Source organism: Stegostoma tigrinum, chromosome 17 (genome assembly GCF_030684315.1).
Source record: "Stegostoma tigrinum isolate sSteTig4 chromosome 17, sSteTig4.hap1, whole genome shotgun sequence".
NCBI lineage: Eukaryota > Metazoa > Chordata > Chondrichthyes > Orectolobiformes > Stegostomatidae > Stegostoma > Stegostoma tigrinum.
In genome coordinates this window covers 40,920,053-40,937,617 of record NC_081370.1, presented here as the reverse complement: position 1 = coordinate 40,937,617, position 17,565 = coordinate 40,920,053, and the positions used below count along the sequence as shown (strand labels likewise).

Below are 17,565 nucleotides of genomic sequence, written 5' to 3'. Positions count from 1 at the left end.
CTGTAGTGCACTGCTTAAATAAGTTATCTTCCTTGTATGCTACACAGTTGCTTATATAGACCACAGAATCTTTATAGAGAGCACTGCTTAGACAAACTCTGCTTGCTACATACATAAATTTAACTATCAAATCATGCATCACTCACACCAAGCAGTGTGTCTTGCCGTCGGGTCCTGGTCTCTGCTACTAGCAGAGACATCTCCACATCCATTCTTGATGTCTCTCAGTATTCCTTTAAGTTTCAACCAGATCCGCACCCCGCCATCCCCCATCCCACAATATCCTTCTACATTTCATAGAATACAGACCCAGGGTCTTCAACCACTCCTCATACGGCAAGCCCTTCTTCCCCAGCATCATTTTTGGAAATCTCCTCTGGACCGCCTCCAAGACCTCCTTAGGCACAGGCTCAAAACTGCTAACAAATCCCAAATACAGTCTGACCAGAGCTTATTACAGCAGCAGACAGCCCTGCTCTTGTGTTCTAGTCCTTTTGAAATGAATAATGATATTGCATTTTGCTTCCTAACTGCCAACTGAACCTGCATGTTAACCTTAACAGAATCCAGAACTAGGATTCCAAAGCCCCTTCGTATTTCCAATTTCTGAAGCCTTTCCTTATTTAGAACATGATCTAAACCTCTATTCTTCCTGAAGTGTATAATCTCTTACTTTCCTAGCACTGCCACTGGTGCCTTCAACTGTGAAAACTGATGCAAAGTACCCATTCAATTCCTCCACTACAACTTTTCCAGCTTCATTTTCCAGCAAACATTCACTCACCTTTTATGTTAAGAAAAAATACTTGCTATTTTTATAGATCACTAGATAGCTTACATTCAAATTTAAGCTGCTCCTTCCATATTGGGATTTTAGTTATTCCCTGGTTTTTAAAAGAATTCTCAATCCTCTGACTTGCCATTAATCCTCACAACATTTTGAATCTTTTTGTTTGCTTTTATTCTGTCCTTGACTTCACTTGTCAGTCATAGCTGCCTTGTCCTCCCCGGAGTAGTTTTCCTTCCTTGGGGCCAATTTCTGCTGTGCCTCCCAAATTACCCTTGGAAACATGTGCCATCGCTACTCCACAATCCTCCCTGCTAGGATCCCCTTCCAAATCAAGGTTAGTCTGTTCTTTCTTCATGTCTTTGTAGGTACCTTTACTCAATAAATACCACTTGTAATATCATTATATCTGATTCCAGCTTCTGCCTTTCAAAGTGCACAGCAAATTCTATCATATTACTATCACTGTCCTTAAGGAAGCTGAAGGTGAGGGAATTCCTAATCAAGTTTGTCTCATTACACATCACAAATTCAGAATTGCCTTTCCATACTGGACTGTACCAGAAGTTTGCTCCAAAAACAAAAACCCATCTTGTAGACATTCCACGAATTCCTTTTCCAGAGGCCCACTACCAACCTGATTTTCCAGGTCACCTGCATACTGAAGTCCCCCATGATTATTTTAAAGCACCTTTCTCACATGCCTTTTCTATCTCATGTTTTCTTCCCCACACCCTGACTACTGCTGGGAGGCCTCTACATTATTCCCATCAGGGTCTTGTTTCCTCTGCAGTTCCTCAACTCTACCCACAGATTTTGCGCCTTCAACTATACTTCTTGCTTTCAACTTGAAGTTCATTTCTTACTGAGAAGGCAACTCATCTCCTCTGCCCATCTGCCTGTCCTTTTGATGGGATACATCCTTAGATATTTCGTTCCCAACCCTGATCCTTGTAGGCACATTGCTATTGTGATATGCACGATATCATACCTGCCAATTTCAATCTGCACGGCAAGCTCATTTTCTTTATAATGCATATTTGAAAACATCCTCAGTCCTGTGCTAACTGCCCCCTTTGTCTCCTTATCTGTCATGACTGGTTACACTCCGACCCTTTCCTACTCTGTTCCATTACTTGCTACAGAAACTTTGACTTCTGCTGAGCCCTCCCTCCCCTTCAATTTTTTCCTATAAACTTTCCATGGAACTGAGCCCACAAGCCCCCTATTTAGAGTTCAGCTCTATCCACAGCCCTAATTATGAGGATCACCAGGGCTCACAGCATGACTCAGGGGGAACTCGTTCTATTGGAACCGCTCCTTCCTTCCCCAGTACCACTGCGAACGTTCCATGAACTTGAAGCCAATTTTCCCGCACCAACCTTTGAGCCACACATTTACTTCTTTAATCTTGTTGACTCTGCGCCAAGTTGGTCATGGTTCAGGTGGTAATCCAGGTAATACCAGCTCTTTGGTTCTACTTTTTAAAATTTAGTTCCTAGCCGCTTATTTCTTCAGTAGAACCTCTCTTCTTTCTACTGATATCATTGGTACCTATATGGACCACACAATTAGATCATTCCTCTCCCACTCCAAGTTCCTCTGAAGCCGTGATGAGATATCGTGAACTCCAGCACTAGGCAGATAACACAGCCTTTGAAACACTTGATCCTGGCCACAAAGCAGAGGATCATTTCCCTGACTCAACTATCCCAAATTACAACTGCATTTCTTTTTTACTCCCCGACCCCCACAACTCTTAAATGATTCCTTGTACCACTGTGCTATGGTCAGTTTGCTCATCCTCCTACCAGACCCCACTCAGCCACAGACAGCAAAAATCTGAAACTCATTGGACAAGCTCAAGTGCTGAGACTCCTTCAGCACTACCATCCATGCTGGTGGTCACCTTCCCGTCCCTGACCACTGACCAATTTTGAGACAGTTAACCTCAGGGGTGCAACTGCCTCCTGATGGGTCAGTTTTCAAAAGCTCAGACTCCAGCTCATCAACTCTGAGCTGGAGTTCCTCAAGCAGCCAACACTTACTATAGATGTGATCACTCTGAACCACAAAATGGGGTCCACCAGTTCCCACAGCAATTACAGGCTCCGTTATTGAATTCAAATTTCTCCATCTGCCGTGCCGAGGATTCATATCTATACTTCACAAACATTGACCTGGGGCTCTGGTCTAGTAGTTTACTACTAGACCACTCTCCTGTTAAATAAGATGTCTACACAACTCCAGTAGGTATCCTCACAAAAAGAAAAAAAAGTGTGTTCATTTAGAAGCTTTCGTGGCCAAATGTCTCCAAGTGCTTTACACCCAGAGGTAGACAATTGTAGTTAATTCACTGCCACAATCTTATTCACATCAAGAAAAGGCTAGGGGCACTGGCAACAGCACTGAAGACTTGTGCTCCAGGACTTGCTGAACTCCCAGCCAAGCTACAACACTGGCATCAACCCAAAATGTTGAAAATTGCCCAGTACATACACACACCAAATTACAACTCAGCCAATTACCACCCCATCTACTCTTGATCATCAATAAAGTAATGGAATGTGCCATCAGTGCTGCTATCAGGCAGCAACTGCTTAGCAATAACCTGCTCACTTACACTCTGCCTTCTGTCAGGGTCACGCAGCTTGTGACCTCATTTCAGCCTTGGCTCAAACAGGTACAGAAGCTGAGTTTCAGACAAGTGAAGAATGTTTATCATTGATATAAGGCATGTGGCTTCAAGGACTCCTACCAAAACTACAGCAAACAGTCAATAGGAATTGGGCAGCGTGGTGAGGATCTCTACTGGTTGATGTCATACCCAGCATACTGTTACTGCACAACCATTTTACAGGTTAATAAGTTCCAGGGCATTTCTGTAGGAATACCTCAGTGGATTGTCCTAAGCCCAACTGTCTTCAGCTGTAATGACCATCCCTCAAATCAGAAGGTCAAAAAAAGGTGAGAACATTCAATGATAATACACTGATGTTCATAACTCAATTATTGATTCAACCTTAGTCCAAAAGTACTGTGACATGGAAAACATCCAGGATCCAGGTTTGGGCTGATGAATATAGAAAGTCAGAGTCATACAGCATGAAAACAAACCTTTTGATCCAACTCATCCAAACTGACCCATCTGGCCTACTCCCATTTACCAGCATTTGGCCCACATCCCTCTAAAGCCTTCCTATTCATATACCCGTCCAGATGTCGTTTAAATGTGGTAATTGTATCTGCCTCCACCACCACCTCTGGCAGCTAACAAGTAATCCGGCCAGAAAAGTGCCAGCAACGGTTATCTTCTACATGACAGAATCAAATCATAGTCCCTACACATTCATTGGTATTACCATCCCGAAATCCCCAACTACCATTAACCAGAAAACAGAAGTAGGTTAGCCATACAAATGCTGTGACAAGAGCATGTCAGACGCTAGGGATCCTGCACAGATTAACTCCTCTCCAAATTCTACAAAGCCCGGTCCACCATCTCCAAGGCACAACTCAGGAGTGTCATAAAATACTCCCCACTGACCGGCATGAGAGCAGCTCCAACAACTACACTGAAGCTTGATACCAGAGGATAAAACAACCCACCACATCACATGCATTCACTTTTGACACCGATCAATAGAAAACAAGAAAGTATGTATGTATCTACAAGGTGCACGGCAAAAAGTAAATCAAACCTCCATAGACAGTGCATTCCAAAGCCACAATCGCTATTATCTAGAAGTGCAGCCATTCCTTCAATGTCACTTGGTCAAAAATCCCAGAATCCCCTTCCTCAAAAAGGGATTGTGCTGTTACTTAGACCAAAATGGATTACAGTGTTCAAGGCAGCAGCTGAAAGGGTAATTAGAAACAGTCAAGAAGTCTAGGTCCAACCATGCCGACAATAGAGTGAATTTTTAAAAGTTGAAGAAACACAAGCAACCCATTTGTACACAGCAAAGCTCCCAGAAAATGTCAAAGTGTTATCAACCAGATAATCAGTCTTTAAGAAACTTATTGGATGATATTAGCAGCCAGGACACCAGGGAGAACATTCCTGTTCTTCTTTGAAATCGGTCATGGGATCTTCAACTCTGATCTCCATTGATGAGGAAGGTGATAATCTAAGATACAACTCCAGCAGTGCTACACTGCCTCAGTACCAAAGTGGCAGCCTTGTTCGACCTACTACAGCAGCATGCAGAAGTTTGGAACTCTTCAGAAGACAGCAATTGATGATAGATCAATTGTTCATTTTAAAATTGGAAATGGACAAGATGAATCTCAACAAATGGCTTGGGAGGTGCTAAGTGATCTCCTTCTATTCCAATTTTTCCAATGCCAAGGAATTGAGAAAAGATAGATAAATCAGATCTGAAGAAGGATCTGGATGAACACAGCGGGCCAAGCAGCAGAGGAGCAGGAAAGCCGATGTCTCGAGTCTGGGCCCTTCTTCAGAAACGGGTTTCTGAAGAAGGGCCCAGACCCGAAACATCAGCTTTCCTGCTCCTCTGATGTAAGCAGCATCTTGTTATCTTTATTCAAATCTGAAGTTGTGCAAGACATGTTACCTCAGTGAGGCAGGGAAGAAAAGGAGAGAGGGGTAGTGATTAAGTCTCTGGACTACTAATATTCAGTCAGGAGAGAAAGCTGTAGAAGGTGCAAAGGCAGTGAAACACACACTGGCTATCAGTTTTCTAAAACATGTATTTGAAGTGACCATTTCACAATTTCCTCACTGCCAAAATCTTGCCACTGATCAAGTGGGGAAAATTCAACCTTTGAGCATATCTCTTGAATGACTCAGCAGATCTATATCCTTTGTAGACCCCAGTTTCTGCTATATGGGCAAGTTGATGAAACTCAGCCACATATTACAAATCACCATTAGGCACATAACGTAAAGCACAGCCAGGATTTTGATAGCTAGATGGAAGTTTTTTGACCACGACGCCAGGAACAGTGCAACAATTTTTCGAAATAAATTTTAAATCATACAAGCGCCATACCTATTTCCATGAGATGGAACTAAATCTCCTCTTTCACTCTGATGTACATAGATTTGTAGGTTTGCATTGAAACAGAGGTACGAGATGGATCATAGCCAGGAATGGATCAAGAAAATTACAGAAGAAAAATTCCTGTGAAATTCTAACTTAGCTTTCCAGAAAACCCTGTTGGTTTCATACAAGGCAAAAAACAATCCTTTAGAAGACCGGACGGAAGAAGTTAGACAGATTCAGCATATTCCGAGTAACAAATTGATCATCTGCTGATTAAAGGACTCAAAACAAAATCAGTCTTAGCAGAAAAATCAAAACATACACCCGCCTGCCTGCGACCTTTTGCACTGCCGCAGACTGGATTTGATAGTTTTCCTACCATTCTTCCCAGTGATCCTCAATCCAACTCCCCTCCTCCTCCTCGGAGTTCATTTTGGAAGCAGGAGGAGACATCGATCAGCCACTTGATTCTTTTCTTTCTACATGTTCATGAAATAAACAAATGCAGGTGAAGATCCCACTTCCTTCAGTGCCCTTGATTTGGGTTTTGTTCATTATTCAAATCCATTCTCCAGCACAAAAGAACCTGCCCTTCGCTGTACAAAAAGCCATGGAAAAGAAACTGCTTTGATATGAGCCTCTATATATAACCAGCCCAAAAACAGGAAATGCAGCCTGGCCCAGCTCAAACAGCCAGCTGGCTAAGCTATCCTCATTCATTATTTACACACTAAAATCAATAAGTTACATTTTCCAAGAGCTGTTGTTTCCCTCTCTGTCTCGCTCGCTTTACCCCTGCAGTCTGAGAGATCCTGTTACTCTAATCAATGTTCTAGAGCTGCATAAATCTGCATTCCCTCTGCTGGACTCAGCTTACAGCCAGAGTTCCAGGGAAAAGGCAAAACTGGTCCATGAACAATGTAGGGTCAAGAGACACATTGGGCACTCTGCTCAATTCATGGCCACTGTGTTAGACCCATTCAAAATTTTCCAGTAGAGGTAACCAAAATCCATCGTGTTCAACAGTAGCTTTAAAAAACAGGTCAAGTTCTTGGATTTAAAACTCTTTCTGCTGAATACACAAGTATCCATTGTTCGCAGTGGCTCAGCAGATCACCCCTTCACATTGCAGTAATCAGTTTGTGGCTTCAAGGTCAACTTCAGAGACTTAAGTCTAATCCTATAACATATTTCAGCCTGTCACTCCCAGTAGAGTAGGGAGGGAGTGCTACACATTCACGGGTCTCTTTCTTGGGATGGTAAAATGAGGCTCTATTTGCCTGGTTAGGTTCAATAGTGGTTTGTCATTTCTGCCTGCAAATTTGCAGATCAGAAGATTTGCCCACTTTTACCATCTGCTGTCAGGATTTACAAGCTGTTATTCAATCTGTTTGATGATGCAAAAAAAAAAGCACCTTCCACGACCAAGTCTGTGTGGGCCAGAAGGTCTGGATTTGTATCCCACACAGGGATGCTACTACTGCATCACAGGATCTCCTATTGAACAGTGCTATTAAGTATGTTTCTAATTAAACATTGTGGCATTGCTGTGTGCAAATTCAGCTGACATTATTCTTTACAATCCAACATGGTGTGTATTTTGATAGAAACAAAACAAAACGCTGGAGAAACTCAGCAGATCTAGCAGCATCTATTTACAGGGAAATAGTTACCATTGAGTCCAACATTACTCTTACTCAATTTTGAGATAGCTGACAAAGATGTAACCACTTGTAGAGGACTCCAAATCCAGAGATGATAAAAATCAGATAATCATTAGTTCATCTAAATGAGAAATTCAGGAGAAAGACCTCTATCTGCAGAGTAGTGAACACATGAAATTAACTTCCACTTGGAATCATAAACCTAAACAGCAAAGAGATTTATTTAAGGGGAAACTGAATAAACAAATAAAGGGGGATAGAATTGAGAGATATCTTGATAGGGTGAAAGAGGGGGTATGATGAGTAATGTGTGGAATACAAATCTCTTTCTGTTCTGAACTATGGTCCAGATTATTTGGGCCAACTGGTCTCTTTCGTGGCTGTAAATTCCATCTAAAATAAACAGTGCTCTTCTCTCTCCCCTCTCCCCGCCCCACCCCCCTCTCAAAAGTGCATGGGGCATAACAATAAAGGAGAAACTGTCTGGCAAGTTGAAGAAAGTGGGGGATGGAGGAGTTGAAAGGAGTGGAGCTAGTGAAATTGTTGTTAGTTACTTGAAATAATCCAACAATGCAGTAGGTACACTGTCTTAAAATAATAAATGGGGGTACACATGATTTGACTGAATTGGAAACAAACATTTTGTTTGCTTGAACTACTCAAGTAGTCAGTGAGGCAAACTCATTATGTATGGCGTTTTTGTCATTCACAGATATCGCAACAGCGAATGTTCCGAAATAATCAAAGTGAGAATGTTAAGGGCTGTAGTTATGGTAGTAACAAACTGTGACCTACAAAGCTTTAAGTGGAGATGCATTGCAATAATTGCACTCCTTGTGACACTTTTCCCCATTCTTTGGGAGAATTTTAGAGAGCATAGAAATAAAAAAAGTAGTTTATTAACATCACCTCAATTGGAGTGGTTGGTCCAGACTTTGATGCTAAAATAATGTGTCTGTGCATGGGTAAGTAGGCCAGCTGCTTGAAGACATGGGCGAGGAGTTGAAAAAGTTGCTAAACCAAAACACTAACTACAACCTCACCCTACAGCTCTCCATGAATTTCAAGAAATTGTTGCATATATGCATTTCTTGCCTAATGAATTCTACACAAAGTTGGGCTTGTTGAGGCTTTAGCACTTGTCATGAAAAGGGCCCTTACACTTCAGATTTAAGCTTCTGTAGTGCTCCAGGTCTGCAATCACTCTGGAACACACAAGCATATAATTTAACAGAAATTGTTGGAAAAAACTCAGCAGGTCTGGCAGCACATGTGGAGAGAAATCATATAATGTTCTGGATCCAGTAGAAAAAGGTCACTGGTCCCAAAAACCTGAACTCTGCTTTCTCCCCACAGATGCTGCCAGACCTACTGAATTTTTCCAACAATTTGTTTTTGTTTGATTTTTAGCATCTGCAGTTTTCAGATTGTGTGTTTTGGGTACAGTTTAAACTGTGGAATCTTAATCCTGACAGCAAGATGTTTTTCATGCAAATTGGCAATTTTTCATACTTTCTCCTTTTGGTCACTTATCTGATAATCCCTTAATTCCCTCTATTTCCATTCCTATCCTCGAATTTGCTGCTCAACTTATTTTATGCTCTGCTTTTCCTGTTTCTTCTCAATCCTTAAAGCTTTGGGTCCCATTGTTCACTTAGGAAACCATCTGTCTCCGTCACCTTCACCTTTTGAGCAATTCCTAACAAAAAAAAATGCTAAAACTAAAGTTTGAGTTAAGAGGACCAGCTCACGCAGCAGGAATAGGTGCAGGATTTTCTGGCATTCTTTCAAATGTAGTAATAAAGGAGAGAATACAAAGCATCACCAAATAAAACCTCTCTCAGATGCAGAGTGTCAAGGGAAGTATCAGTTTACAAATGCACAAGATGATGCCTCCCAAAAGGTGAAATGCCATCTTTAAAAGCACATGGAACAGACAGCAGCTAGGAAAACTGGTTTGACCTCTCTGCTATTAAACCTCATTAACCTCCAGAAATGTCACACAGTACTTTCCAGTTAGCCATGACTAGAATGACACTGCCTCAGATATAGGCTAGAGGCTTTCAGGGGTAATGTATCCTATCCAAACCATTGCATCAGTAAGCTTTTGGTGGAATGACAAGATTACTCCAAACTCAAATGCTCTATTATTTCCTAGTCCCATGACTGCAGAGATTTGAACCTATTTCAGAAATGCAGGGCCTGCAGTATTTATTTTGTGATTTAGTTCTGAAGTAAATCTGGATGTTAGCGAGGTACAGAATCAATGAATCCCAAGCAGATATGGGCCATTCAGCCCATCAAGTCTGCACTGACCCTCCAAACAGCTTCCCTTATGGTCCTCCATTTACCACAGCCTGCACATCCCCGAATGCTACAGGGCAATTTAACATGGTCAATCCACCTAATATGCACATTTTTGACCTGCGGGAGCACCCGACGGAAACCTCCACAGACACCGGGAGAATGTGCAAACTCCACACAGACATGGCAGGAATCGAACCCAGAACCCCCTGGTCCTGTGAGGTAACAGTGTTAACCACTGTACCATGCTACTACCATTAGGTATCCATGTTATGTTCAGTAATTTTGGCTGTCTTCGCATTCTCTTCTTCAAACATACATGATACAATGAACATTTTCATTGTCAAGCACAAAGCCGGTGACTGAGAAGGTTGTTTATTTTGGAGGAAATTTCAGATTTTCTGAAGGGTCCCAACCCAAAACATCAGCTTTCCTGGTCCTCTGATGCTGCCTGGCCTGCTGTGTTTATCCAGCTCCACACTGTTGTTTTCTCTGACTCCAACATCAGCAGTTCTTACTATCTCAATGTTTCCAGCTGCTCAGTGGGGCTGCTATTGCAATTGTTGTGCAGATGGACAATGGCAAGGAAAAACATTTTTACAGTCTGATTGGCATGCTTGTGTATATGTTAGATGACCAACAATGGGGTGTGGCACTTGTGAAAGTTTGAGGAGGACAGAGTTAATAGGTCAGTAGTTGCAAGTTAGCAGTGTCTTAATCCCCAAGGACATTGTGGGCAAGATAGCAGTGGTTCCATCTCCAACAGAATAATCTGCATTAATATGAGCCCAAGGCCAAAGGCTAAGTCATTGACTTTTTAAGCTTCCTGGCTGGAAAATGAACTAAAACATGAATGGGCTTTCACAAAAGAAAATGTTTTTTTAAAGAAGCACCAGACAGCTCAGTTATAAACAGCAGTGAAATCCTGCTTAATGAGCACCTTTGGGATTCATCTCTGGGAAAATTCAGAAGAAACTGTTTCAGGTACAGTCTTCAACACTTCTTCCAATTGACACCCTGTTAACACTCAGGCCCAGGTAGCAAATCCGTGAATAAATTGCTCTCATCCATCCATCATTAGCATCGATTACCAAACCAGGTTTAAGTAGTATCAGAGATAATGGGAACTGCAGATGCTGGAGAATTCCAAGATAATAAAATGTGAGGCTGGATGAACACAGCAGGCCAAGCAGCATCTCAGGAGCACAAAAGCTGACGTTTCGGGCCTAGACCCTTCATCAGAGAGGGGGATGGGGTGAGGGTTCTGGAATAAATAGGGAGAGAGGGGGAGGCGGACCGAAGATGGAGAGTAAAGAAGATAGGTGGAGAGAGTGTAGGTGGGGAGGTAGGGAGGGGATAGGTCAGTCCAGGGAAGACGGACAGGTCAAGGAGGTGGGATGAGGTTAGTAGGTAGCTGGGGGTGCGGCTTGGGGTGGGAGGAAGGGATGGGTGAGAGGAAGAACCGGTTAGGGAGGCAGAGACAGGTTGGACTGGTTTTGGGATGCAGTGGGTGGGGGGGGGGGGGGGGGGGGGAGAGAGCTGGGCTGGTTGTGTGGTGCAGTGGGGGGAGGGGACGAGCTGGGCTGGTTTAGGGATGCCGGAGGAGAAGGGGAGATTTTGAAACTGGTGAAGTCCACATTGATACCATATGGCTGCAGGGTTCCCAGGCGGAATATGAGTTGCTGTTCCTGCAACCTTCGGGTGGCATCATTGTGGCACTGCAGGAGGCCCATGATGGACATGTCCTCTAGAGAATGGGAGGGGGAGTGGAAATGGTTGGCGACTGGGAGGTGCAGTTGTTTGTTGCGGACTGAGCGGAGGTGTTCTGCAAAGCGGTCCCCAAGCCTCCGCTTGGTTTCCCCAATGTAGAGGAAGCTGCACCGGGTACAGTGGATGCAGTATACCACATTGGCAGATGTGCAGGTGAACCTCTGCTTAATGTGGAATGTCATCTTGGGGCCTGGGATGGGGGTGAGGGAGGAGGTGTGGGGACAAGTGTAGCATTTCCTGCGGTTGCAGGGGAAGGTGCCGGGTGTGGTGGGGTTGGAGGGCAGTGTGGAGCGAACAAGGGAGTCACGGAGAGAGTGGTCTCTCCGGAAAGCTGACAGGGGAGGGGATGGAAAAATGTCTTGGGTGGTGGGGTCGGATTGTAGATGGCGGAAGTGTCGGAGGATAATGCGTTGTATCCGGAGGTTGGTAGGGTGGTGTGTGAGAACGAGGGGGATCCTCTTGGGGCGGTTGTGGCGGGGGCGGGGTGTGAGGGATGTGTTGCGGGAAATACGGGAGACGCGGTCAAGGGCGTTCTCGATCACCGTGGGGGGAAAGTTGCGGTCCTTGAAGAACTTGGACATCTGGGATGTGCGGGAGTGGAATATCTTATCGTGGGAGCAGATGCGGCGGAGGCGGAGGCGGAGGAATTGGGAATAGGGGATGGAATTTTTGCAGGAGGGTGGTGGGAGGAGGTGTATTCCAGGTAGCTGTGGGAGTCGGTGGGCTTGAAATGGACATCAGTTACAAGCTGGTTGCCTGAGATGGAGACTGAGAGGTCCAGGAAGGTGAGGGATGTGCTGGAGATGGCCCAGGTGAACTGAAGGTTGGGGTGGAAGGTGTTGGTGAAGTGGATGAACTGTTCGAGCTCCTCTGGGGAGCAAGAGGCGGCGCCGATACAGTCATCAATGTACCGGAGGAAGAGGTGGGGTTTGGGGCCTTTTTAGGTGCGGAAGAGGGACTGTTCCACGTAACCTACAAAGAGGCAGACATAGCTGGGGCCCATGCGGGTGCCCATGGCCACCCCTTTAGTCTGTAGGAAGTGGAAGGAGTCAAAAGAGAAGTTGTTGAGTGTGAGGACGAGTTCAGCTAGGCGGATGAGAGTGTCGGTGGAGGGGGACTGGTCGGGCCTGCGGGACAGGAAGAAGCGGAGGGCCTTGAGGCCATCTCCATGCGGAATGCAGGTGTACAGGGACTGGACGTCCATAGTGAATATGAGGTGTTGGGGGCCAGGGAATTGGAAGTCCTGGAGGACGTGGAGGGCGTGGGTGGTGTCACGGACGTAGGTGGGGAGTTGCTGGACCAGTTTCAAAATCTCCCCTTCTCCTACGGCATCCCTAAACCAGCCCAGTTCGTCCCCTCCCCCCACTGCACCACACAACCAGCCCAGCTCTTCCCCCCCACCCACTGCATCCCAAAACCAGTCCAACCTGTCTCTGCCTCCCTAACCGGTTCTTCCTCTCACCCATCCCTTCCTCCCACCCCAAGCCGCACCCCCAGCTACCTACTAACCTCATCCCACCTCCTTGACCTGTCCGTCTTCCCTGGACTGACCTATCCCCTCCCTACCTCCCCACCTACACTCTCTCCACCTATCTTCTTTACTCTCCATCTTCGGTCCGCCTCCCCCTCTCTCCCTATTTATTCCAGTTCCCTCTCCCCATCCCCCTCTCTGATGAAGGGTCTAGGCCCGAAACGTCAGCTTTTGTGCTCCTGAGATGCTGCTTGGCCTGCTGTGTTCATCCAGCCTCACATTTTATTATCCAGGTTTAAGTAGTGCCCAATTTACAAACAACCTTCAGCAGTTAATTGGGAATACTCCCTACAGACTGATTTTCCAAATTGCAACATGAGCAGCTACTTGGAAAAATCTGACGGATCTAAAAATGAAGAATTTATTTCTATATTGCAATAGTTTGATGTGCTTTGATAACTCTAAGATTCAACATGGCAGGGGAATAGCAGAGCTGAGTCCATAGCGCACCCACTCCCTTCTCCTTTTTGTTTTCCCCTTTCCTTAGTTTTTAACCTTTGCTCTTTTTCTTTAAAGCCTTTTGCACCGATTCAGTGGGATTGGCACAGAATTAATGTTTCGGGTCCAGTGATCCTGGTGGCGCGCGCACACACACGATGGTGGTGGGGGTCGTAGGGGGACAAAGATAGTTGGGGATGGAGCCCACAAGTGAGGGCACACAGTTAGGTACACAAAAGAGATCTATAATGGTAAACCAGGTTGAAAGAAAAGCTGATAATAGGGACTAAGTAAGTGAAAAGTCCATACCTTGGCCACAGCACGATGAACCACGAGAGGTGGCACAACTTGGCATAGGGCAGGGCAGCAAGTTTGAGATGGTATGTCAGTCAAAGGGCTACAGGAGCTTTTTACAAACATCTGGCATAAAGTCCCACAGCACTAAGGTAGGCTTTTAAAAATAACCTGGTGCTTAACCACCTTAGCAGCTACTGCCAAATTTTATCTGGTGCCGTTTTACCTGACTTCAGCAGGCACCCATTCCAACAATGAAAAAATTGTGCCTCTTGGAGCTGGTAATGCCCTCAGGTAGGTGTACAAAGTTGGTATCATAGGAAAGTGAGCAATTTAGTGTCTTCCTTCAATCCTTTGCTGTTGACAAGTACAACCCCACCCCCACCCCATCCTGTCCTGTCCTGTCCCTGAAGAATGACATCCACAAAAGCCAATTGCTTCCTTCACCATTCTACACAACAAAGCAGTGATGGGAATTAAAGATAATAAAATGTGAGGCTGGGTGAACACAGCAGGCCAAGCAGCATCTCAGGAGCACAAAAGCTGACGTTTCGGGCCTAGACCCTTGATCAGAGAGGGGGATGGCGTGAGGGTTCTGGAATAAATAGGGGGAGGCGGACCGAAGACGGAGAGAAAAGAAGATAGGTAGAGAGGAGAGTAGAGTATAGGTGGGGAGGTAAGGAGGGGATAGGTCAGTCCAGGGAAGACGGACAGGTCAAGGACGTGGGATGAGGTTAGTAGGTAGGAAATGGAGGTGCGGCTTGGGGTGGGAGGAAGGGATGGGTGAGAGGAAGAACAGGTTAGGGAGGCAGAGACAGGTTGGGCTGGTTTTAGGATGCAGTGGGTGGGGGGGGGGGGAAAGAGCTGGGCTGGTTGTGTGGTGCAGTGGGGGGAGGGGGACGAACTGGGCTGGTTTAGGGATGCGGTGGGGGGAGGGGAGATTTTGAAGCTGGTGAAGTCCACATTGATACCATTGGGCTGCAGGGTTCCCAAGCGGAATATGAGTTGCTGTTCCTGCAACCTTTGGGTGGCATAATTGTGGCATTGCAGGAGGCCCATGATGGACATGTCATCTAAAGAATGGGAGGGGGAGTGGAAATGGTTTGCGACTGGGAGGTGCAGTTGTTTGTTGCGAACCGAGCGGAGATGATCTGCAAAGCGGTCCCCAAGCCTCCGCTTGGTTTCCCCAATGTAGAGGTAGCCACTCCGGGTACAGTGGATGCAGTATACCACATTAGCAGATGTGCAGGTGAACCTCTGCTTAATGTGGAACGTCATCTTGGGGCCTGGGATAGGGGTGAGGGAGGTGGTGTGGGGGCAAGTGTAGCATTTCCTGCGGTTGCAGGGGAAGGTGCCAGGTGTGGTGGGGTTGGAGGGCAGTGTGGAGCGAACAAGGGAGTCATAGAGAGAGTGGTCTCTCCGGAAAGCAGACAGGGGTGGGGATGGAAAAATGTCTTGGTGGTGGGGTCGGATTGTAGATGGCGGAAGTGTCGGAGGATGATGCGTTGTATCCGGAGGTTGGTGGGGTGGTGTGAGAGGATGAGGGGGATCCTCTTTGGGCGGTTGTGGTGGGGGCGGGATGTGAGGGATGTGTTGCGGGAAATGCGGGAGACGCGGTCAAGGGCGTTCTCGATCACTGTGGGGGGAAAGTTGCGGTCCTTAAAGAACTTGGACATCTGGGATGTGCGGGAGTGGAATGTCTTATCGTGGGAGCAGATGAGGAGGAATTGGGAATAGAGGATGGAATTTTTGTAGGAGGGTGGGTGGGAGGAGGTGTATTCTAGGTAGCTGTGGGAGTTGGTGGGCTTGAAATAGACAAAAGTTACAAGCTGGTTGCCTGAGATGGAGACAGAGATCCAGGAAGGTGAGGGATGTGCTGGAGATGGCCAGGGTGAACTGAAGGTTGGGGTGGAAGATGTTGGTGAAGTGGATGAGCTGTTGAGCTCCTCTGGGGAGCAAGAGGTGGCACCGATGCAGTCATCAATGTGACGGAGGAAGAGGTGGGGTTTGAGGCCTGTGTAGGTACGGAAGAGGGACTGTTCCACGTAACCTACAAAGAGGCAGGCATAGCTGGGGCCCATGGCCACCCCCTTAGTCTGTAGGAAGTGGGAGGAGTCGAAAGAGAAGTTGTTGAGGGTGAGGACGAGTTCGGCTAGGCGGATGAGTGTGTCGGTGGAGGGGGACTGGTCGGGCCTGCGGGACAGGAAGCAGTGGGGGGCCTTGAGGCCATCTGCATGCGGAATGCAGGTGTATAGGGTCTGGACTTCCCTAAACCAGCCCAGTTCGTCCCCTCCCCCCACTGCACCACACAACCAGCCCAGCTCTTCCCCTCCACCCACTGCATCCCAAAACCAGTCCAACCTGTCTCTGCCTCCCTAACCTGTTCTTCCTCTCACCCATCCCTTCCTCCCACCTCAAGCCGCACCCACATCTCCTACCTACTAACCTCATCCCACCTCCTTGACCTGTCCATCTTCCCTGGACTGACCTATCCCCTCCCTACCTATACTCTCCTCTCCACCTATCTTCTTTTCTCTCCATCTTCGGTCCGCCTCCCCCTCTCTCCCTATTTATTCCAGAACCCTCACCCCATCCCCCTCTCTGATGAAGGGTCTAGGCCCGAAACGTCAGCTTTTGTGCTCCTGAGATGCTGCTGGGCCTGCTGTGTTCATCCAGCCTCACATTTTATTATCTTGGATTCTCCAGCATCTGCAGTTCCCATTATCAGTGATGGGAATTAATAGGATTAGAAAGAAAAACAAATCTGTAACCAAAGAGAAAAGTCTAAGTCAAGGGCAAATAAAAATAAAACTGAGATACGACTACATTTGGAGTTATGGTAATGTGACATCTGAAGATTGCTTCAGCATTGGTGGTGAACATTCCCTCCCTATCCATTTCTAATCCCATCAATCCAGGTGCATGAGGAATTTGTAGAGTTGCGCTGGCACAGAATGCAGAATTTGGCACATCAGGTCAGTGCCAACTTTATGCCCAAACATGCAAAGAAATAGTGAGCGTACACTATAAAATCCCTCCAGCCTATTCCGCCATTCAATAAAATCATGCCTGAACTTCAATTTCAACCTCACTTTCTCTCCTCATCCTTATAGCCCTTCAATTCCCATATTATCCAAAAACTTCTCCGTTTCAGTCTTCAATACATTCAATGACCAAGCATCTACAGTTCTTTAAAAAGGTAGAGAATTCAAAAGATTCAGTTGTGCAAATGAAGAAATTTCTGTTCCAGATCATCTTAAAGACTTTCTGAACAAACAAACAAACTTGCCTGCCCTTTAATCAAAAAGGATATAATTTGAAATAATATACAGCTGCTAATTTTGCAAAGTAGTGTGTTTCTGGCAACCTACTTTTGATTTTCCAAGGCTCCTCTGATTCATGCTAACTCTTAATTGGAAATGCAGACACAAGATTACCTTGTGTATGTGTTGACATTTTTGTACTTGCAAAGAAGAAATAGAAGAATTCAATAATCTCCTCAATAATTATCACCACTTCATTAAACTGAAAACCACAACATACAAGGCCAGAAGTCACATGACACCAGGTTATAGTCCAACAGGTTTATTTGAAATCAAAAGCTTTCAGAGAGCTGCTCAATAAGTGCAAACCTCTCAGAGCTAGTGACGCAGGAAAGGCAAAACAAAAAAGCAGCATCCAGCTCACGTGGTTGCTGGTTCCTTTATCACTTTTCACATTCCTATTTCAAGTCCAAACCTTCATGGATTGCTCCAAGTCCCAGCTGCT

At 45.7% G+C, this 17,565-nt stretch overlaps 1 protein-coding gene across 5 annotated transcripts in view; it reads right to left on the bottom strand.

The window, feature by feature from the left end:
* Positions 1-17,565, bottom strand: part of mapk8ip1b (mitogen-activated protein kinase 8 interacting protein 1b) — a 144,314-nt gene that overhangs the window by 94,696 nt on the left and 32,053 nt on the right. The window contains exon 1 of one of the 5 annotated variants that reach the window (XM_048546079.2): positions 6,176-6,356. The exons of the other annotated variants lie outside the window; for them this stretch is intronic. Coding sequence (XP_048402036.1) covers positions 6,176-6,249 — 74 coding nt within the window. The 5' untranslated portion in view covers positions 6,250-6,356. Of the gene's footprint in view, positions 1-6,175; positions 6,357-17,565 lie in introns of those variants that run through there. 5 annotated transcript variants of the gene reach the window in all.